The sequence below is a fragment of the Hibiscus syriacus genome, unplaced genomic scaffold, assembly GCF_006381635.1.
Source record: "Hibiscus syriacus cultivar Baekdansim isolate YM2019G1 unplaced genomic scaffold, ASM638163v2 tig00117002_pilon, whole genome shotgun sequence".
Taxonomy (NCBI): domain Eukaryota; kingdom Viridiplantae; phylum Streptophyta; class Magnoliopsida; order Malvales; family Malvaceae; genus Hibiscus; species Hibiscus syriacus.
The window spans coordinates 484,315-507,213 of record NW_024063518.1 but is presented as its reverse complement, the minus strand read 5'-3'; the positions used below and the strand labels follow the sequence as shown (position 1 = coordinate 507,213).

The 22,899-nt window shown below is 33.9% G+C and overlaps 4 protein-coding genes across 4 annotated transcripts; 1 reads left to right on the top strand and 3 right to left on the bottom strand.

The window, feature by feature from the left end:
- Window positions 1-139: 139 nt before the first annotated feature.
- On the bottom strand, window positions 140-3,585 carry LOC120194825 (nucleobase-ascorbate transporter 2-like). Its single transcript, XM_039197010.1, has 13 exons — window positions 3,292-3,585; window positions 3,099-3,196; window positions 2,725-2,901; window positions 2,195-2,295; window positions 2,032-2,107; window positions 1,879-1,938; window positions 1,581-1,765; window positions 1,394-1,490; window positions 1,172-1,317; window positions 1,008-1,099; window positions 846-923; window positions 605-765; window positions 140-520 (listed from the first exon to the last, which is right to left on the bottom strand). Exons 1-13 carry the CDS (start codon window positions 3,380-3,382, stop codon window positions 308-310), a joined length of 1,575 nt encoding a protein of 524 aa, XP_039052941.1. The 5' UTR covers window positions 3,383-3,585; the 3' UTR covers window positions 140-307.
- Window positions 3,586-7,589: 4,004 nt separating this feature from the next.
- On the bottom strand, window positions 7,590-8,291 carry LOC120194847 (glutamate receptor 3.4-like). Its single transcript, XM_039197030.1, has 2 exons — window positions 7,948-8,291; window positions 7,590-7,786 (listed from the first exon to the last, which is right to left on the bottom strand). The coding sequence occupies exons 1-2, from the start codon at window positions 8,270-8,272 to the stop codon at window positions 7,590-7,592; spliced, it is 522 nt and encodes a 173-aa protein (XP_039052961.1). The 5' UTR covers window positions 8,273-8,291.
- An 8,194-nt stretch (window positions 8,292-16,485) lies between these two features.
- On the top strand, window positions 16,486-17,958 carry LOC120194846 (CBL-interacting serine/threonine-protein kinase 12-like). The gene has a single exon (XM_039197029.1). The coding sequence runs from the start codon at window positions 16,549-16,551 to the stop codon at window positions 17,956-17,958; it is 1,410 nt and encodes a 469-aa protein (XP_039052960.1). The 5' UTR covers window positions 16,486-16,548.
- A 2,074-nt stretch (window positions 17,959-20,032) lies between these two features.
- On the bottom strand, window positions 20,033-21,485 carry LOC120194845. Its single transcript, XM_039197028.1, has 2 exons — window positions 20,715-21,485; window positions 20,033-20,629 (listed from the first exon to the last, which is right to left on the bottom strand). Exons 1-2 carry the CDS (start codon window positions 21,483-21,485, stop codon window positions 20,033-20,035), a joined length of 1,368 nt encoding a protein of 455 aa, XP_039052959.1.
- Window positions 21,486-22,899: the final 1,414 nt, after the last annotated feature.

The following is a 22,899-nucleotide window of genomic DNA, read 5'->3' as shown; positions in this document are numbered from 1 at the left end:
CATTTGATTCGAAGTCATCCGAAATTTTATTGCTAAGAGAAGACTCTGGTTAATGCCTTTTGCAAACACTGTTCAAAGCAGCAAGCTCTATCTTAACATTAAAAAAATAACTTGAACAACAATTCTTACATGGCCGAAGGACTAAGGAATTGGATTAAACCTGAATAACCCAAGTAAAATATATAGCACATCATGGGAGAGAGGTAACTGCAGCCTCTCAGCAATGAAAATCACATGAAACTCCATTCTTTAGGCTGTGATCATCAATCATCATCACATATCCCCATTAGCACTTCGATAAAATAGTTTATGATGGTGGGAAGAAACGATTGAGGTTGAAAGGGAGTGTGTAAAACTCTTCATTCCGGCTATCTCCTTTGAATGACCGGAATTTAACCCACCAAGGCATTCCTCTATCTCTGGCACTGTCTTTATAGTCAAGTGTGTTGTCCAGGAATACGGCAACAATTAACGCGACAGTTGGTGATGAAAAGAATATGGTATTAAGGAAATCATTGAACTGCATGCATAACAAAAGTTGTCAGTGTCATTGTTAAGAAAATCATTTGAGTATGGCCAAGGAACACCGGACATTTTAACTCACCCAGCCACTCCTGGTATGAGCAGGACCATGAAGAGCCTTTGCAGTGTATTCTCTGAAGTACTCAGGAACAGATAAACCTAAGAACAGAGCAACGCCCACAATAAAGAGATTCCTCATAGAGTTCATGTTCGTAAATTGCAAGAACGACAGCCCCACAGAAGCTGAAAGCAAACAAAGCCATAGTTAGAAATAAAGCAACACTATGCAATGGTATTTACAAAAGGGATATTGTGATACGAACCAACAAGACCAAACAAAACACAATACACGGCAGCAAATATGGTGAAAGGTATTGATGCAAACAAAGCTCCAAATTTTCCTGCAGATGTTAAACAAGTCAAACGAAGAAACTATGAAAGACATTCAAAAGAATCGTCTGTTCAAATAAATTCTGGTAATTCACCTAGCATTGAGAAAAATATCATAAAGCCAGCTGAGATTTGAATGACCCTCCGGCTTCCAACGCGAGTGCTTCCAAGGAGCCCCACATTTTCTCTGTTATTTCTCGTGGAATTAGTATAGTAGTAGCATGTAATATTTTCAGAAACAGAAAGCAACATTACTTACGCAGAGACTGTTGAACCAGTCAGTGTTCCAAATAATCCATTCAATAGGATCCCGATGCCTTGCCAGCCTATACCACGACTAAGAACATGAGCTGGAGGTGGTGTGGCACTGGCTAGGCGTGAGGCGGCCATGTAAGCTCCGGTTGACTGTCAAAACAAACATTATTTGGCTCTTATTTGTCATCGAAGTGCATTCAATTTAGTTTCTAGTTCTGATGAGCACCTCAATCAATGAGACTAAAACAGCAGCCATCATTCCAAAAGCATGCCCAGCATCAAAAGTAGGAGCACCCCATTGAAGAGGATAAGGTATCTTTATCCTGATTGAATAAATTTCAGTCAGAAAAGATAACACAATCAAGTTCTTCCTCTTAATATCCTCTCAGTGTGCATAAAATTATTCGACTAACCATGGAGCAGAAGAAATGAGGTTGGCCTTGTCGGTTCTGCAATTTAATTGGGTTAACTCTGGACGATGTTTGTATGCACCACTAGCTGTCAAGAGATGAGCATATGCCCATATCACTGTGATTGATATAAGAAGAGCAAACCGTTCCAGTACTGGAAGTTGTTTTAGCTGAAAATTCTTCAAGTACTGTTTTTTGACACAACATTATCAGATATATGGTACTCACTTGTCCCGTACAAGAGTTCGAAAACCAAATGCATCTGGCCTCAACTGCTAAACAAGTTAGTATCAATATGTACCTGGGAGAAGGCTATAAATAGAATAAGCATCGGAATGCCGATTTCCACACAGCGACCAACCTGGTGGAGAGTTTAATAACAAATTAGAACTAAATTAGTGATAACACGAGGAAATTTTCTTTCAATAATTCAAATAGCATCATAGTTTCTTACCACAGGGAAGCCTCTATCAAACAAGCCAAAGCCCACTAGTGCAATAACCGGAACCATTCCAAGGGGACTGAAGAACCTGAAAAGCCAAAAGGTTAATTTTATGTCAATAGTTCCTCAAATTGTGTTTCCTGAATTTGGGAACCATTCAAGATTAAAATTGCACCTGGAGCAAATGGCCCACATCTGACTGTATCCCAGGATAATTTGTATGCTTGATGCTATTATTAATGCACCTTGGACAGCTCTCATAGTGTTCATGAATCTCTGCACAATGCATACAAATAAAAGGCCTTCTAATGAACCAACAGCTCATATTCTTTGATTTGAAATGCTACTAGGTGCCACCTTAGCCTTACTAATGAAGTACCTGATGTTTGATTAATGAGAGAGAGAGAGAGAGAGAGAGAGAGAGAGAGAGCACAGCTGCAACTTGTTTACATTTTCTTGCACTTATTAGGGTCATCAATAGTCAATACAGCTAAAGAGTGTGAGCAAAAACAGGATGACAATTCACTGACGTGACTCGTTTGAAGACTTTGGTACATGCAAGCGTTACAAAATCAACACTAAGCTGAGCAAGTAGGTCCCACAAATATTAACCGTAGGTCCTTGATGAATCTCCTTTTGCACAAGAAGATTGAAGACAATGAAAATGCAAGCGTTACAGAGTAAAAGATTGAAAAGTGTACTAACCACGTGATTGTCCTCGATACTCATCAAGGAAGTATCATGAATTATTGATATAATGGGAACCATGAAGGCATAAGACCCTCCAATCACGGTAGGCAACCGAGTCCCAAACAGTGTTTGTAGAAGTGTATTAATCCCTTCAACAAATAGTAGTGTCTGCACCACTCTTACTTTATCATCCTAAACCATCAAAAAAGGGAGAAATCGTGTTTATAAGAAAGTAAAAAAATTAAGGATAAAAATTCATGCTAAACATACGTCTTATGCTTTGTGTGTGTATGATAAAGAAAGAAAATCTGAAGAATATCCAAAGGCCAGAAAATAAGAGAAACAGTGAGGAATTCTATTCATTCAGCATATAATTCGAAGTGGCATACATCAGTTCCACCCATCAAAGGAACGAGAAAAGAAGGGATCATCACAGCAGTTCCTAAAGCCAAAATGTAATGCTGAAACCCCAAAGCTACAGTCTCCCCTGCTTCCACAAGCAAACTATGAGTGTTACAAACACAAAACAAACCGGAAAATGCAGAAGAAAAAATATTCTTTTTTTAAAAAAAAAAGACATACCCCAAGAAGGATTTGAGTCAATGCAGTACTCTAAGCCTTGAAGTTGATCCATGGGTAGGTGGCTTATTTCTTCAGGCTTTGGAGCTGCCATAACCGCCAAAAGAATGGGTAAACTCAAAACTTTAGCATGAACGCAATGAATCAACAAGGAAACCGAGAGTGAGGATCAAGAAAGAAGCTAAAGGAGTGAGAAAGAGGATGTATAGAGACTAGGAATGAAGTGAGAAAGCACCGAAATACGAGGCACTTTGCCGCCCACTAAAAAGGATTTATTTTTTTCATATGCTCTCAGTCTTCATTCTCTTCTTTATTTACTGTGGAGGGGGAGGGATTTCTTTTTCAGTTTCTTTTTTATTTTATATATATAGGGAAAAGGTGCCCTTTAACTTTTCCGATTTGTTCCGAAATTGCCCCTTAAGCAACCTGCCAAACTTAATGTTACCGTTGGTCTCATTAGTACATTTAATAAATTGATTTCAACAACTCATCTGGCGTTTGGTTCGCAGGAATTATTTGAAATTAGGATAATTAAAATCTAATTTCATCACTTTTCTATGTTTGGTTCAAGTTTTCAAAGAGAATTGGAATCTCTCATGACTTCAACTTTCTATCAAATGAGGGAAAGTGAATTCTATCCATTCTATAATGTAATTCAATTCTCTTATTTGAAGGAATTGAAATTTGACTATACTACCATTATCAATCTTTTGGTAACTTATTCATATATTGAATAAAAATATTTTTTTATTATTTCGGGTTGAGTCGGGTTTCTAATTCATATATTCGGATCGGGTCGGGTGAAACTTTGTTTTGGTAGGGTCGGGTCGGTTTTTTTAAGTGTTATATTCGGGTCGGGTCGAGTTCGGGTTTAGGGTGAAAAATACCCGACCCGACCAAAAAATATATATAATTTTACCTTATATATTTAGAAATAATTACAATAATACCCTCTATATATAATTTTTTTCAATTAAGTCATTGTTTTTATTGAATAAAAATAATTTTTTTATTATTTCGGGTCGGGTTGAGTCGGGTTTCTAATTCATATATTCGGGTCGGGTCGGATGAAACTTTATTTTGGTCTGGTCGATTTTTTTTAAAGTGTGATATTTGGGTCGGGTCGGGTTTGGGTTTAGGGTGAAAAATACCCGACCCGACCCAAAAAATATATAATTTTACCTTATATATTTAGGAATAATTACAATAATACCCTCTCCATATATATTTTTTCAATTAAGTCAATGCTTTTATTGAATAAAAATAATTTTTTATTTTTTTGGGTCGGGTTTCTAATTCATATATTCGGGTCGGGTCGGGTTTCGGATGGAGGTTCCCTTGTTCTCGGGTCAGGTTGGGTGGACCAAAAACCCGACCCATGACCATCCCTAATTGGGATGATTTTAACTTATGATGATTATTAGCATGATTTTTATAATTGATTAAAATGAATAATCAATCAATAAAATTAAATTTAATATTTTTTAAATTTTTATAATATATTGCTACATGTAATTTATAAAACAAACTAAAATTAAGTAAAAAAACAAGAAAGACAATTCTGTCATTTTACATTATTGAAATCAAATTCATCTGACATGTCTGCGAACCAAACAAAATATGAAATTGGATTCCAATTCAATTTCTTGCGTACCAACAAATATGGAATTGGATTCCAATTCCTGACAGATTCCAATTCCTTCACAGATTCAATTCCCTCATAAACATTACAGCGAACCAAACGTCACCTCATCTTCTTAAATTAATGCTTTCTTATCGACAATTGTCCTTTTTTTAGTCATAAATATAATGCTAAATAAATAAACAGTTTTGGTTTGGCTAATTAAAATCATATTTTAAAATGAGTTAAGTAAAATTAAATTTTACATTAATTTATAGTTATTAAATTTAAATAAATAAATAAATTAGATTTAATTAAAATTTATAATTCATAAATAAATATTTTTTAACTTACAGTAAAAAATATTATTTTCTTATTAGGATTATAGTTTAAAAATTAAAATTTAAGATTTTGAATTTAAAGTTTAGGGTTTATAGATTGAGTTTGTGGTTTAGCAATGGGGTTTAAAAATTTAGGATTTGTGATACAGGATTACTTGAGATTTATGAATAATAAATTTTAATTAAATCTAAGTCATTTATTTATTTTAAAATTAATGATTATAAATTAGTGTCAAACTTATTAGTTTTACATAATATAAACGGATCATGTCCCTTTTAAAATATTTCAAGAGTGTTTAAATATTAATTAGTACATTAAATAAATAACTAATATTCAAAATAAGAAAAGAAAATCGCATCAGCATACGATTATAAGCAACCATGAATCGGACTCGAATATGTTATCTTGGTAATACAAGAGCATAGAAAAAGAGAAAAAGCAGGTACATTTTAGGGTAAACTACATAGTTAGTCACTAATGTTTAAGTAAGTTTTTGTTTTTCCTACTGAAGTTTTAAAAGTAATAAATCAGTCACTAATGTTATCGGTTAGTTACAAAATGGTCACTCAACATTAACAAACGTTAACAGACGTGACGAAAAATACAGTTGGCGCGTTAACTACTTACATGGACTGGGTTGACCACCACGTTGGAGACTAGCATCTTCTCTTTTAAATAAAAACTCAATCCCTAAACTTAAATTAAGATTTTCCATTCATATCTCATCTTTAAACTTTTTGTCCGTAAATTGTAAGAGAAATCCCGTGAAGACGGAAGACTCCATGGATGTTCCGTTTTGTAACTATGGATTCCCAACTAAAGTGGTTATTGTTTGGACGAATGAAAATTGTGGGAGGAAGTTCTATAGTTGCCGAAACTATGGGAAGATGATGACAAAAAAGTAGCCTTTTTTTTTCCTTGGATGGATCATCCCATGGTGCCTCGGGCAAGATTAGGTTTCTTAGGGCTGCTAAAAAAACTTAGAAGAGTAGAAAGGGAAAAAAGAAATGAGATTTTTTTTACCTTGCTTTTATGTCTCTGTAAGTTTTTGCCAGTTAAAGGGATTTCAATCGCTTTCCAATGTGGTGGTCAACTCATCCATGTCAGCAGTTGACATGCCAATTGTGTTTTTGTAACACCTGTTAACGGCCGTTAACGTTGAGTGGCCTTTTTGTAACTAATCAATAATTTTAGTGATTGATTTGTTCCTTTTGAAACTTCAATAGAAAAACAAAAAGTTATTAAAACATTAGAGACCAACTGTGTTGTTTACCCTACATTTTATAATTTTTTTAGCAAGAAAAACGGATGATGATCTTAGGAATAGAGTTCCATAGAATGGAAATTAAAAAGTAAGAACTTTTGCTTTGAATATCCATCTTAACTCATTTGCTACTTATCTATCAAATTCCTATAAGATAAGCTTGGTGCCTTACCCTACCTGTTTTTCATTCTCTTTATCATCCTACTTTTTGTCTTTTTTTTTTTTTTTGCCCTTTCTTTACTTTCTTCTGTTTACTAAGTTTCTAGTTAGCATCAGAATACATTTAAATTTAAATTTTTATTATTATATCTATTAAATTTTAATTTGATTGACACAATAATTATAATAAAATTTAAGAAAATATAATTTATATATGTTTAAACACACGTTATTTTTTAATCTAAAACTTTAAAAATTAATTAATTTAAATATTATATAAACAATTATTGATACGGCTTGCTATACTTCTGTTTGTTTCATTAAAGTAATCATGATTAGAACTCAATAAATAAAAGTAGGTTTCTGTTTTCTCCTTTGCATTGCATTAGACATTATAAAATTGTAAAGTTTCTTTTTTCTTTAAAAAGATGAAATACCCAATAAAGAAAAAAGGAACAGAGCAGTGTGACTAGGCACCAACGTGTGCAGCGGGAGGAATGTGTACGATTCCCCCAGCGTCTTTGATACCTGATTGATCTTTGAGCCCCCATTTATTTACGCTGTTAGACATTTCACCATACAAAAGCCATTTCTTTACCGTTTTGCGATCGATTCAAATGCCAACATTCAACACTGTCTTGTATGATGAACTGAAGACGTACCTTTAATGAATTATTATTAGTGCAAACTACACGGGTGACCATTCAAATCGATGTTTCAATTTGATTAAATAGATCACTTAATTATTTATATAATTCAATCAAGTCATTAGTCAATAACTATTAACGGTGGAGGTGAAGTAACAGTTAAAATTTAACTAAGAGAATGACTTCTCAGTTAACTTTTAGATATAATTATATATTTAGTCCTTATTATTTATCCAAGATGTCGATTTGATCCTAATTTTAATTAAATTCAATACATCCGGAAGTAATCGCTGTGCGTAGTCCGGATGAAATATGGGTACTGCACCGACGAAAGAGTCGGATCCGTTGCTCCAAACGAGAGAAGAGGGACATGAAGCTCTTTAACAACATGGGAGATGACATGAGCTATACCGGATGATTGCGAACCGATCGCGACGAGAACATCACTCTCCATTAGCTGCAAAGCTACACAAACAAAGACAACAGGCTAAAGTCTCATGATCATCAATAATATCTGTTTAAAACAGAACAGCAGTGCAACCTAATAGATTTCTATATTACAGTAACCACTAGTACCGGACATTTTAGGCACAAACTGAAGGGTATGTAAGAGAAAAAACACATACCTTCCATGGTTCCAACAAATCCACTGCAATTTGTGTCACGGACAATGAGTTTCAATTGAACCCCATTAAGAATGTTGGGATTGGAGTTGACGTCATCAATGGCGGCTTCAATTGCAGGCTGTGCTGCTCTTCCAATGACTGAATTCAACGTGAACAAAGCTCCAATATTTATAACTTTTGGCTTCAAAGAAGAAGAAGAAGAGTTCGAAGAAGCTGAAACATTCACAGTGCTGCAGATGACTCCAACAGGGATGCATAGGAACCAAAGACTAAACAACATGAAAATTCTTCTGATGAATCTGGGAATCAACAAGACCTCATCCATTTCTTCTTATGACCAAAAACACAAAAAAAAAAAAATCTTGTCTTTGAAACAAGATAAACTGAATCTGGCATTCAAATTTCTTCCTTTGGCTCAGTGGTTAGACTTCTACTTCTCCACCCAATGGTGTTGGGTTTGATTCCCTTTATCCACCTTTGGTTTATTTTCTTCCAAGAGGATGACACATGTCACCATTTTATTAGAGAAAAATAAATTTATTAAATTAAAAACAAATTAAAATAAACTTAGCCTCCAATTAGAAATTGACTCATGTCGTAATTTAATTAGAGGATTAAATTTATTGAATTTAACTAAAATTAGGATCAAATCGACATCTTGAGTAAGTAACAAGGACAAAAAAATATAATTATACCAAAAAGTTAACTGAAGAGTCAATCTCTCGGTTAAATTTTAACTGTCACATCACCTCTATCGTTAAAAGTTAACGGCCAATAACTTGATTAACCATTTAAATAGTTGAGTGGTATGTATAATCAAATTAAAATATTAGTAGTTAAAATGATTTATTGAGCGGTCATCTGTGTAGTTTGTCCTTATTATTAGTTAGGGTGAAAGTGTGAGCCGACGTAAAGAAATCAAAATATCAAATAATGATGCAGCAGAAGAGACAATTACTCTGCAATCTGACATTTTTATTTATTATTTATATATAATATGGATAAATTATACGGACGGTCATTACTACTTAAATTAGTTTTTTTCATCATTAAAGTTTAAAAAAATTACATTTCGATTGTTAACGTTATTTATTTGTAAATCGCTTAACTGTTAACATTCATTATTTGATGATGTACGTGAAGAAGGCTGAGTTGACAATGCTTAGTTTTCTGATTGTTAACGTTAAACCCTATTTTAAAAATTCTAATTTAGAATAAAAAGCAAAGAAAAGAGAAGAATACATATTCTATTAATCTGAATAATTTCAGCAAATGCAACAGTGAACCCATCATGTCTTTTGGCGATGGTTGCATAGCAAGACATTCTTTGTCCTTGTCTCATGTCCCTAATTTTCTTGCGGGAGAATCTCATAGTCAGTTTTCGATCTCATGATGCAGAAGTTGAGTATCCATGATTCTCAAAATGTAATTATTTCCATTGATTCAAACATAGAAAATAAACACCCAAAAGTCCGTCCTTGTATTACCTCTAATGGTAAAATTTTGAATTGCCATAAAAAGATTAAGGTTGTCGAGAATGCTACATAGATTATATGTGGTATTCAATTCCAATGAGCAAGATAATAGTGGAATCTAAGAATGAGGATCAGTCAAGGATTGGTGTAGGTAATACTCGAACTATAGGCGTTAAAACCAGAAGCATGATAAGGTTGAAGCATAAGAGAGCGGGACTTCGTTCACCGGAGTCCAACCAAAAAATTTGCATAGAAAAGCGTTCGCAAAAGAAACATGAGTTAGCAATGAACCTATCATGTAAGAAAGAAGTCCCTGATACTTATGTCCAGTCACTGTAACAAATCAATATATTGATGTGTATTTTTTAAAATTAAAACATTTTTTCTAACGTGTCATATATTAGCGGTTGATTAATCATTTTATTAAGAATCAATATATTAATAATTAAAATGTAAGTTCTCGAACTTTGATAAAAAAAATAACCCATACATTACGACAGTTTGTGTAGTTTACCTTACAATATGCATGCGAGTCGTCGATCTCTTGGGGTGGGCTGGAGAAGGACAGTACAATACAATATATATGTTTATCATTCATCTATGCCTCCAGTGTTGAGATGGCCGAGTTGGTCTAAGGCGCCAGATTAAGGTTCTGGTCCGAAAGGGCGTGGGTAAAAATCCCAGTCTCAACAGTAATTTTTAGGGGCCTGTAACGTCTGTTAACTAGCTCCCCTTTTCCAACGCTCGTACAGTCGTACTTTTCAAGGGAGGGGAAAATAAAGGGCAAAACAATCTACAAATATAAACCAGAAGAAAATAAACAGGGGGAAGTAGCAGTTCCTATCCGAATGTATGGTACTTAATTGGCTTTGCTTCAGCTATTGAGATATAAATGCACCACCCAACAGGAAAGACCTACAGATATATGTACCGTACAATGATGATTGGGACTTTTTTTTTTTACGTCGAGGAATGATGATTGGGACTTTTAATATCATGTAATTATGAGAAATTATAGTTCTTCTTTTACCTGTGCATATGAAGGACAGATAACTTTGTGGACAGGAACCCAAATGAAAGAGAATGACCAGAGTACCCTTGGGTGAAATCCTATGAAATAAGTGCCTCGGATTTATTATGGAAATCGGAAAGCATCAGCCATGATTGAGAACCGAGAATATGCTTTCATGAGGCAGACAATGCGGATCCCAGTTACATTATTGCATTCCTTTCGGCCAGACATGTTGGAAAGCGAGTATAAAGAAACACATCTTTGACCTACTTTCAAGGAATCCAATCTGAATCTTGTATATTATGCAAAAGGGTTGCTTTCTTAACTTTATCAGTGAGGTCAGGTTTACATTCGAAATACAGCTAGACAACGCTTTCCGCCAACATGTTTACGCTTTAAAAAGCTTAGCACCTTATGGATCATTAATCTATGATCAAATCCATGACAGCTGCTTAATTTCGAAATATTTGCCACCGTTTATCAAAACAATATTCTATTTCACAACAGATTTTCAGCCCCACAAAATTAAAATGGAGTTACATTTAGGTAGTTCATATACAGGTATTTATATGAGCTTAACCCTAGGAATTAAAAGGTGAAGAAAAACAAAAAGAATGTGTTCCTAGCCTCAAAACTGTTTACTAGGCAATAAGTACAAGCTCTCTTTTGTCCCTCGTCGTTTTTGCTTAAAACCATGCAGGATGCAGCCACGAAGGTGATGCTCCATTTGAGTTTTACAAATGCTTAAAATCAAAGGAAGAAGATGGGAACAACTATCCATCAAATTGTAGGACTTGCGCAAAAGCTGTGTATCCCGTTACACCATTACAAGCTGGTAAAAGAACCGTATATGCTAGTAGATAGAGAATCTTGTGCTCCATATGGAAGGCGATTTTTTTTTACACCTACTCGAGATTGATTCAGTCAAAGTTTGATAAATAATTTATTCGAATGACTTCGACTCAAGCTTAAATTCGACTTAGATTCATAACGAACCGAAACGAGTTTTTTGAAACTCGAAAATATAATATATTAAGATTTATTTAAAAGATAAATAAATTATTCATAATATTAACATTTATTTGTATTTTTATTATAATTATATTTTTTTATTTGTATAAAATATATAATTATACAGATATATATATATATATATATTAATAGTAAGTTATATAAAATATATTTTTATTATAATTATATTTTTTATTTGTATTTTTTTATTATAGTTTAAATTGATACGATTCATATATATATATGAATCGTATCAATTTAAACTATAATAAAAATATAATACATATTTTATCTTTTCAAACTCATTTTTTAACAGTAATCTCAAACAATTAAATTTTAAACTGTATTTTTAAATATCCTTTTAAAAGTTCGTTTCTACATCATTTTTAAAAATCATTGTTTAAAAGCAATGCCAAACTGACCATCAATCAAGTTAAATTTAAGATTGTTTTTATTTCGAGTTTTTTCAAATTTTAATTTATAGTTTTGAGTTCAAATCGAATTTGAAAGTTTCAGGCTCACGGATTTTCAAATCATGTCGAACTCGATTTTAGAGTTTCAAATCGAGTCAAACACATATATTCGGGCCCGACTCAACTCGTTTCTACATCATTTTTAAAAATCATTGTTTAAAAGCAATGCCAAACTGACCATCAATCAAGTTAAATTTAAGATTGTTTTTATTTCGAGTTTTTTCAAATTTTAATTTATAGTTTTGAGTTCAAATCGAATTTAAAAGTTTCAGGCTCACGGATTTTCAAATCATGTCGAACTCTATTTTAGAGTTTCAAATCGAGTCAAACACAGATATTCGGGCCCGACTCAACTCGTTACAACCCTAAATTTAGACTTTAATAAGATGGATTTGGTTTCCTGCAATTTTCAACGACAACAAAGAAAAGTACAGATTTTGGTGGGTAGGGAGCGAGGCGGGGAGCTGATAATTAAACGGAAAAAGTTAAGACGGTTTACAAAAATGAAAGCTGGTAAGAGAAGCATGAAAGGGCTAGATACAGGATCTAAAAGCGGGCTGGATCCATAATTAAACCATTTCTTTTATATTTATCAGGGGATCATATTTCTAATTGAACAATTGATCAGCTTCAATTGATATTTTTTTTTAATTAAGCTGAGCTAAGTACAAGGTATTTTCTATTCAAATATAACTTTTAATTATTTGACATTAAATGCTTACATTCTTGATATTTATTATACTCGAACTCGAGATAAAAAAATAACAACAATTCATTTAACACTTAAATCGCTTGATTCATGCAGCTTCGATTGATATTGAATATAATAATTACACAAATTTCAAAGATTTCTATTTATCTTACGTTAACAAAGGAAGTATTGTTATCATTTAAAATATAATTAATTATATTTGAGATATATATATTATTAATGATTAAAAAATATAAATAAATACCAACAACCAGTTGATCTAGTGAGATGAGTCACTATGTCTTTTAAGCAATGCCAGGGGTTCAAATCTTGGTGTTTGCGAATAGAGCAAAATTGGGTTGAGAGGATGGCCCTCGCCTCTACAGTACCCGATATGGATTAGTCAATCAATAGATCGGATACCAATGACTAATTCAAAAAATATATATAAATAAATATTATTGTATAATAATTTTAGATTATTAAAACTTATAGTTTTATATGTTTTAAAATAAAAATAAAAAATAAAAATTTCTGTTGGCATACATATCTTTTACTACTAAATTATTTCATAACAAACTATATAAATATATTATTTAACAGAAAATATTCTCTCACCTATCTTATAGGTGTGATATAATTTAGTGTTATAATAAATATTCTCTCACTTACAACTTACAACATAAAATAATCATGTTACATTGTTATTTATTAATAAATACAAGTGAATATAATTACTAAAAAATATTTTTAAAATATATGAAAAATAAAATATAATTATATTTTTAATTTTCTATGTCAGATTTTATTATACAAATTATAATTATATACTTATGTAAATTTAAAATAATCTTAATTTATAAAAGAATAATCTTAAAACATAAAAATATTTTACAAATATACAAATATTCTAAAATAAAATTACTGATAAAAATAAAAGTATTAAAATTAAAAATATTATAATATACATAATATAATATCTATCATAAAATCTAGGCCTGTAAACGAACCCAACGTTCGGCGGGAAGTTCGTTTATTTATTAAACGAACGAACATAAACAATATTTTGTGTTCGTTTAATTAAATAAACGAACATGAGGGTTCGTTCGTTCATTTACGTTCGTGAACGTTCGATAATATGTTCGTTTATGTTCTTTCATTTATTTTCGCTTATGTTCGTTTATGTTTGTTTATGTGCATTCATTCATGTTTAGACCAATCTCTCTAGACTCGTTTAAAATATTAAAGTCCAATAAATTTTAATCTAATACCCATAAATATTTAAAAATTCAATTAATTTTAAATACAAATAAAAGAAGCTCAAAACAATTAAATAAAATATAATCCTAAAATTGTTAGGAAAGGAAAAAAATCTATTTTCATTTATGTTCGTTTACGTTCATTTATGTTAATTTATTGTATTTGTTCATTTGTGTTCGTTTACGTTCGTTTATTGTGTTCTTTTATGTTCGTTTACATCCGTTCGTTTATGTTCGATCATTTGTGTTCGTTTATCATTTAAATGAGCAAACATGAACGAACACGAAAAAATTATATTCCTTAACGAACGAACACAAACAATAAATTTTTCGTTCGTTTATGTTTGTGTTCTTTCATTTGTTCAATTAAAATTAGATAAACGAACATGAACATACCCCGTTCGTGTTCGTTCGGTTCGTTTACATGCCTAATAAAATCTTAACGTGTAGTTATAACAATAATAAATGATAATTTGATTTCTAAGGTAATATATAAATAACTAAGAGGTTATATGTGTGAAAAAAAATAATGTTATTAGAAAAATATATAGGTCAATTAAATTTGACAGTTTATTCCAACTTAATCTTTCAATTTTCTTTTATCCATATTAATCACTAAATTTATACTCTATTAAATAAAAAGTAAAAAAAAATCATGTTTCTTTTAAATTTAAGACTACCAAGATTTAATATTTGATTACCTTATTTAACGATAATTAAAGGGAGTTTTGTTCTTATTTGAGGTTATAAGTAGTTACGTTGATAAGGTGTGCGTATATTGTTAATAATTAAATAAGATTATGAAAATATATTACAATAGGAAGAATATTAAAAAAAAGGAATTTAGTATGTGAAAGTTAAATAACTTAAAAATTTAATGTAAATAAAAATAAAAGTACCTTAATTTAATTAATCCTAGTATGACATGTTTGATTAGCTTGAATTTTCCTTGTTGGTAAAGTGATACATTGGTTAGCTTAATTTGGACATCCCTCCGTTTAACTTGACGATTGTGATGGTTGGAATATTCGGCGTGAACAACTCAAATCAAATGTGATAATGATCCACCAACACTAGACTCCTATGGAACATTTCAGACATCAAATATCAGATAGGTTGATATTGGGCAGACCAAATCTTCTTCCATACTATACTAAATTCCAAAAACCTGGTTTACTCAACACGTAGCTTAATGATAATCAAGATATTTTGCCACTTCTAAATATCTCATTTGCTTTAAACGATAGGAGAGCAAAAATATCTGACGAGTGAATCGAAAGTTTACGAAAGAAGAAAAAAAGCATGTAGATGATTCGGGTTAATAAGGGAAGCTCCCTCGACGAAAAAAAAAGTATTCCAGTAAAAATAGTATACCTAACATTTAATATTTATTGAAATCCAAATATTTCATTTATTCAAAAATAATTATATTAAAGTGTGTCAGAGTACAAGGACGATGATAATTCGAATACATCATGCACAATCATATTTATAACAAATCTAGGTATAAATCACATTATATATTTATATGTTAGACTCAATTTCTTTTAAAAAAAAATAAATAGGACCTCATTATAACTCGATCGGACTAAAATTAAACTCCATTCTGAGGTTTTAAAATACTTGAAAACGCATCTTCAGTTCCCATATGTTTCACTTCTTTTTATTTTTAAAATTTATATCTCAACTCTAAATTTAAAATATTAAAAATTTGAATATTGTTAAATTAAACTTATGATTTAATCTCAAAAATTTGAATTTCTTTAAAAAAATTCTTGCAACTCTAATGGTTATAGTATGTTTCTTTAGCAGAATGATTTCGTTCTTGCAAGCTCTAATTATTACGACATGTTTCTATCATTAAATAAGAATAAATACAAAATTTTAAAAATGATGGATTTATAAAATTTTAGTAAAAATAAAAAAATATATGATAGTTTTAAATTTTGATAAGTTTAATATTGTAATTTATAGACAAAAAGATATTACCTTAAAGGATCACATACTAATTATTTATTTAATTACAGTTTCACAACTTGAGGGTCTTAAATCATCATATCATCAGGTTGACTGTCTTCTACTCAAATCATTCTCAAATCTACCCTGTACCACTTTGTGTAATCGTCTATAAGACTAAAAGCCTCACGATTAAACAAATCCTTGTAATCCAACGGTGGAGGTAGTAGCTCAATTTATTTGGGTAGCACGGGATGCATACCAGTGGCGCACGTATCCACCGTGACCTAAGCAGCATTAAGAAAGGAACTCCAAGTGTTAATCATCATCATTCAAATGATTAAAAAGTCGATTACTATCCTAAAACCAATGCCAAAACAGCTGGAACAAAAATACTTCAGGTTGGAATCGTTGAAGCCTATTGATGTAGTAATAAATTAAGTAGAGGAAAAAAGAAAATAAAAATACCAGAAATATAATAAAGAAAGAGTGAAAAGACCGAATAAAGAAACCAACGGAGAGTATAATCCATCCTATATAAAAGCATATATTCTCGCACTAACGCCATAATATAAACAAAATTCAAATTATTGTAGACACCTCTCATCAAACGAGAAGGGAAACTCTCTAATTTTCCATCCTACAAATTGCTGATCATTAACCATTTAGTTCTTGTTCTTGTTTTCTCAAGGAAAAGAAAAACCAAACCCTAGTAAAGACGGTAATGGATTCCACCTCCGTCTTCGCAAAGAAAGACACCAGCAGTGGCACAGCGCTTCTCCTCGGACGTTACGAGGTCGGAAAGCTACTCGGACATGGAACTTTTGCAAAAGTTTACTACGCGCGAAACGTCAAAACCAATGAGAGTGTGGCCATCAAAGTGTTGAACAAGGAGAAAATTCTCAAACATGGCTTAATTGCTCACATTAAGCGCGAAATCGCTATCCTCCGCCGTGTCCGCCACCCAAACATCGTACAACTCTTCGAAGTCATGGCCACCAAGACCAAGATCTACTTCGTAATGGAGTACGTCCGCGGTGGTCAGCTCTTCCAGAAAGTCACCAAAGGTCGATTAAAAGAAGACGCCGCCAGGAAATACTTCCAACAATTGATCTCAGCTGTTGATTTTTGCCACGCCCGCGGCGTTTACCACCGCGACTTGAAGCCGGAGAATCTTCTGCTTGACGAAAACGGGAATTTGAAAGTCTCTGATTTCGGGTTGAGCGCGGTTTCGGATCAGATCAGGCAAGACGGTTTGTTCCATACGTTTTGCGGGACCCCTGCATACATAGCACCGGAAGTTCTGGAGAAGAAAGGATACGATGCGGCGAAAGTAGATATATGGTCTTGCGGGGTGGTTTTGTTTGTTTTAATGGCAGGGTATTTACCTTTTTACGACCATAACATTATGGCCATGTATAAGAAGATTTACAAGGGTGAGTTCAGGTGTCCCAAATGGTTTTCAGCCTTTTTAATTCGGCTACTGATAAAACTTCTCGATACGCGCTCGGAAACGAGAATAACGATCTCGGAAATCATGGAGAACCGTTGGTTTAAAAAGGGTTTTAAGCATGTTAAATTTTACATTGAAGACAATAAATGTTGCAGTATCGAGGACGGTAACCACGACGAAGGATCAAGCTCGGACCATTCAACACACTCGGAGTCAAGTGCTGAGTTTGAAACTGGGAAGAAAGTGGCTTCATTACCGAGGCCAGCTAGTTTGAATGCGTTCGATATTATATCGTTTTCGCCGGGGTTTAACTTATCTGGATTGTTTGAGGAAGGAGAGGAAGGATCTAGATTTGTGTCAGGGGCACCAGTTTCGAGAATTCTATCAAAATTGGAAGAGATAGCGAAGCTGGTTAGGTTTACAGTGAGGAAAAAGGATTGTAGAGTTAACTTGGAGGGTTCTAGAGAAGGCACGAAGGTGCCATTAGCGGTTGCTGCTGAGATATTCGAGTTGACGTCGTCTTTGGTTGTTGTGGAAGTGAAGAAGAAAGGAGGTGACCGAGGTGATTATGAGGAGTTTTGCAACAAGGAACTGAGACCTGGGATACAGAATTTGACGACGGAGCAATCTCCGGAACCGACTGATGCCGATAAATCATTTGCCATTTCAGATACGGAATAGAACCGAAAGAGAGAGCTGAAGGGAACTGGGCAATATTTTTCTTTTCTCTCAACTCTTAGAGGATCTGTATCATAAAAAAGGTATCTTTTTATTATGCTACAATGGGAGGAGCTTGAGATAACTGAGATGCATTTGTATGATCTATTCTTGAATGGAAGATTAGATTGCAGAGAATTTAATACAAAGTTATACTGATCCGGATCCCGGCAATTCTACTCCTTCCTCCCTTGTGTATTGTTTCATTGAGATATGAATTACTGATACACTTTAATTTATATCATCTTTCTTTTGTAATTTTAATTAGTTAGTGTGATGAGAGATTATTATATAGACCCTAATCACCATATTATATACAATTTCTTCCCATAATATTATGCGCATCAGTTTTTATACATACCATCCTTTCATTCTTACACTAGATCATCTCTGCCCACTCTGCTTTTTCTGTCCTATCTTCTAATAATCATCATCTTCTCAAAACCACTTTTAGTACAAGAAAGTTTTCAATTTTAAGGCAAAATTTTTTTTTACCCCAATGGAGGATTAAAACACGATGTTGATAATATTTACAATTGTAATCTGTTGGAAACGTTGAATATGTCGGAGATTAAAACTCTATACCAAACACCAATGGAGGCTGATAACTGACCGATGAACACTTGTACACTGACACTGGTAATTGGACTAATGATTGGAATAGAGGCATAATTAAAACCCTGTTGTGTAATGAAGAACTCTCTAAAAACTAAAACAGCAAAATTTTTAATTTATTGACATTATTCTATTCTCCTCTCCTCTGGTTTTCTCGCAATGCTTATGAATAGATGATATATAACGACAACCATATATAGACATTGCGTGTCTGAAAAAAAAGGCCTAGATTCATGAACAATGTTGTTACCATGTGCATATTGGCAGTAAAAGAACATTTGTCTGTGTTGATAGCATGTGCAGGCTTGAACAAGGCATGAGTAACAAATGGTCTTGACTTGAGTGTGCTTTTTGGCTCAAATTTTGATGAACCCAGAAGATTTCAACGGAACTTGGAATAACAAAGATTGAAATTATAATAAACACTATGAGTTTCGCTTTTACAGAAATCGGGTATCCCAAAAGTGTACAAGATTATATTTAGAATTCACGGCACTCCTCTGTTTATCTGTCATCTGCTGTCAATGTATTTCCCCTCTTTACTTTATGCAAGCACATTTCTTTCTCAAATGAAACCTTCACTTTATGTCATAGGAGAGAGAGAGAGAGAGAGAGAGAGAGAAAGAGAGAGACTTGGCTTACAAGACAGAAGAGAGGTTGAAAAGAACAAAGAAAAACTACAATGGCAGATAAAAAAAGAGTACATGCCTTCTGTTTCAGTCTCATATTTGAGATGAAAATGTGGTCGTTACAAAGATTTGAATCAACTTTTTATGTAACAATTCCCTTGGCATGCATTGATGGCTGATCTAAGGAAAATAAACGAACCACTTACAAACTTATACGATAACAGAGCGAACAAACTGAGGTAATAACCCCCTGCAAAATGGTAGGCTGCTGCAAAATCTTAACCAGCTCTGACAATGTTGAGCGCAAGTATTTGAATGATGCCCCTCTTAACCCTATTAACTTTTGGATTGCTGAGAAAGGTGAGTTACTAGTTCCTATTAAGGACATAAGTGTTAGTATTTAAGAAATGAAACTCACATTAGTGAAGACGATAACATCCTTGTTAAAGAATGATGAGTATTGATAGTATTACCTCGGAATAGCGGGCATAATGATGATGATGATGCATGTAAGAAGATTTGACCATTGTTTCCCATTTGGTACCAGTTGCGGGTATCATAGGTTCCTGTTTTTTAGTATTAAAACGAGTGCCATTGAAAGACTTGGAAAATGAATTTCTTGATGTAACTGCAGGCAGTGCACGAGAAAGCCAAGACTCCGATGGTGTTTTCGGTAATGGAGGAGGTAGAGGAGCATAGTCGGAACCACCCTTGGATTCTCCTTGATCAGCTTGAACTCTGAGATAAGGTTTGCCAGAGCGACTGGATTTCATTGACCCTGTAATTTCATTTTCTCATATGCCCTTTCTGTCTAAAAGATCGAGGCCTTGTATGTCTTGAAGAGAAGATCCTACACTAGCAGGTTCTTCCAGCATTCTATTCGTTACTATGGTATCTGAGGAATTGGAAATTGAACTACTAATTTTTACGGTATCTACATAAAGTGTTTTCTCAACTGCAAGGCTCAGAGAATCTGAACCTTGTTGATTGTTCTGATATGGTACTAATTCCTTTGAGTATTTAGTGCTATTGGAATTCTTAACTAACATATTTGCTTTGAATTTCTCAGCTTGTTTAGGCATTCCAAGAAACCCCTCTCCACTGAACGGAGATTGAGGTTTCTCTCGACGATAAGGAGGAATGCGAGCATTGCCTGTAGGCCTTTTCAGGGGCAACCAAGTTACCATCTGCAGGTCATTCGCGCTGCTAAACCGACTCGATCTACATGACACCTTTCCACCAATCTCAGGGAGCCTGTGGGATTCAACTTCACTCTCTGATTTGTCTTCCAGGAGCCTGCGCATTTGAGCTTCATTATCTGATTTGTTCTCTGGCAGCCTGAAGGATTGAACTCTACTATCTGATTTGTTGTTACAAACATCCCAACCATTCTGCATTGATACAAAACTGTAAATGCATGGAAATGAAATAGAATCTTGTACACGTTCAAAGAAAATAGAAACGCTCCACACTAACCTTTTCAACAATTTGGTTTCCAGACTTGATGGAGGTAGTTTTTCCAGGTTTAGCAACATCGCAATTAGATGAAATCGAAGAGCGAGTCCTAACTTTTAATCCCGGGATGGGAATAAAGAGGCACACTGAGTTCATGAAGCATAATCGAGGCAACAATCCTCGTATTGTTCTTCTCAGAACACCGGAACGCGGAACGATAAACGACTCATATTGATTAACAAGAGGTTCCCTGTACCCAGAAGCCACTTCCCTAACCTCTAGGGGATGGTCAGGAGCCATAGATGGCTTCGCTGTGGACAAGGTATCAAGTGCATCAGAATAAACATCATCCTCATCCTCCAGCTCCAATATGCATTTCTCATTCATTCCCTCGTTTGAACATTGTAATCCAGACACATCATCATTCATAGAATGTTGGGGCCTGAGCACATATTGATTTCTAGAGTCTCTCTCCACAGGATACTTGATGACATGAGAAACCCTCCCCGACGGAGGCTCAGGAATAAAAGAAGCTTCCTTATCAGGCTGAAACTCGTGCTGTGGGCCACCTTTTGCTTTCCCAGGGATTTGCTCCCATACAAAAGGAACTGCAACATGCTCTGTCACCTCAACCAAACTCACATCCGAGTTATTGGAAGGAAGAATGCGTGCCCTTGTGTAAGAAGAATTCGCAACTATCTTCTGCTTATCACCAGCTGAAAAACAATGTGTTGAAGAAAGCCGCCTCACCGATAAAAGTGGTGCATTGAAATTCAATTTGCCTTCCTCCATTTTTATAATCGACATCTCTAAACCAACACCACAACCCAGAACTAAGTTCTATTTCAAGACTATTCACTATAGTATACCAAAAATAAAAAATAAAAGGTAACCGACAAAGGAAACAAGAATTTTGAACTTTTAACTTTAACCGTTGCTCAACCTTTAATCAACATAAACATCGCTTGAAGCAAGTGGTTTTTTTTTTCAGGAGAAGGATGATTATATGACGCAAAAAGAAAAAGAGGACGTGGCTAGAAAAGAGTAAGGGAGAGGTGGGTGAAAAATGTTTGACGTTTGGGGCTTAGGGGCGTCCTAAAATGATGGCAAGTACTCATGGAACGAGTAAGGATAAAGAAAAATGAACAAGGGAGAGGGACGTTGGGCACTGCTGCGCCTTTTTGCTTTCTTTGTATTTGCATTTCTGAGACAGAGCCGAGTCATCTAGGGTGGATTGTACTTAAAGACTTTGACAGGGATAAAATGTTCTGTTCTGCTAAAAAGCATTGGTGTCTGCAAATCTTGACAGTATCTAAATGCTATAATATAAAGTACTCTTTGAACGTATAGGATAGAGAAATCCAGATTCCATGGGCCCAATATCAAGTGTGGAGAGAATTTATCAGCCAAAAATTTTGCTTCGAATGTGGTGATGATGGGGTAATTTGAAACTTTCTGTGCTTGTAATATTCCCCCATGGCATGGCCCCGAAATATGGTGAAATCCTCTTGCGAGTTCTTTCGTTCCATTTCCAGCAACATATAAAACTATTTTTTTGTACTGGTTTCGTCCTGATTAATTTGAACCGACCCGATTCACACGCTTGATTTTGGAGGATGAGTCTCTTAATAGAGATTTTCTGCATACACAAAAACTCAAACCTGAAATCTAACTTAAACGATATTTAGTTACCACTTAAACCAAATTAAAAATGCTTTGAAACATTTTAACTTATCGCTTGTCCAAGGCAGGGTTCATGTTTCACCCAGTACCACTAGTCGCAGCAAGCGATTATATAGCCCATCCTTCAAGACCCATTTCACATACGAGCATTCGACACCCTTAAGAACCTGTCTTCATTCAGACCTTCACAGGGTTCTAAGTCTCTCTTTCCTTGCATATGCGAAAACCGAGGAATTTCATTTATAAATAGGGCAGAAACTTCAGGGTGAGGAAGAAAGTACCAATTTATTTATTACATAACCACAATCGGAGTGATAAAACTGATTATGTTAACATAGAAAAATCAAGGTTCAAATGCAAATAACCCTATCACCACCCCAAATGTGAAAAAAAACCATATCGGCCCATTATAAAAATAAAAATAAAAACCTATGAAAGGTTCCGGTAATGGGCAAAACTTGTTTCTAGTCCTCCTCCGTTCTTTTAAACGAATAAAAATAGAAAAATGAATCATTGAAAATAG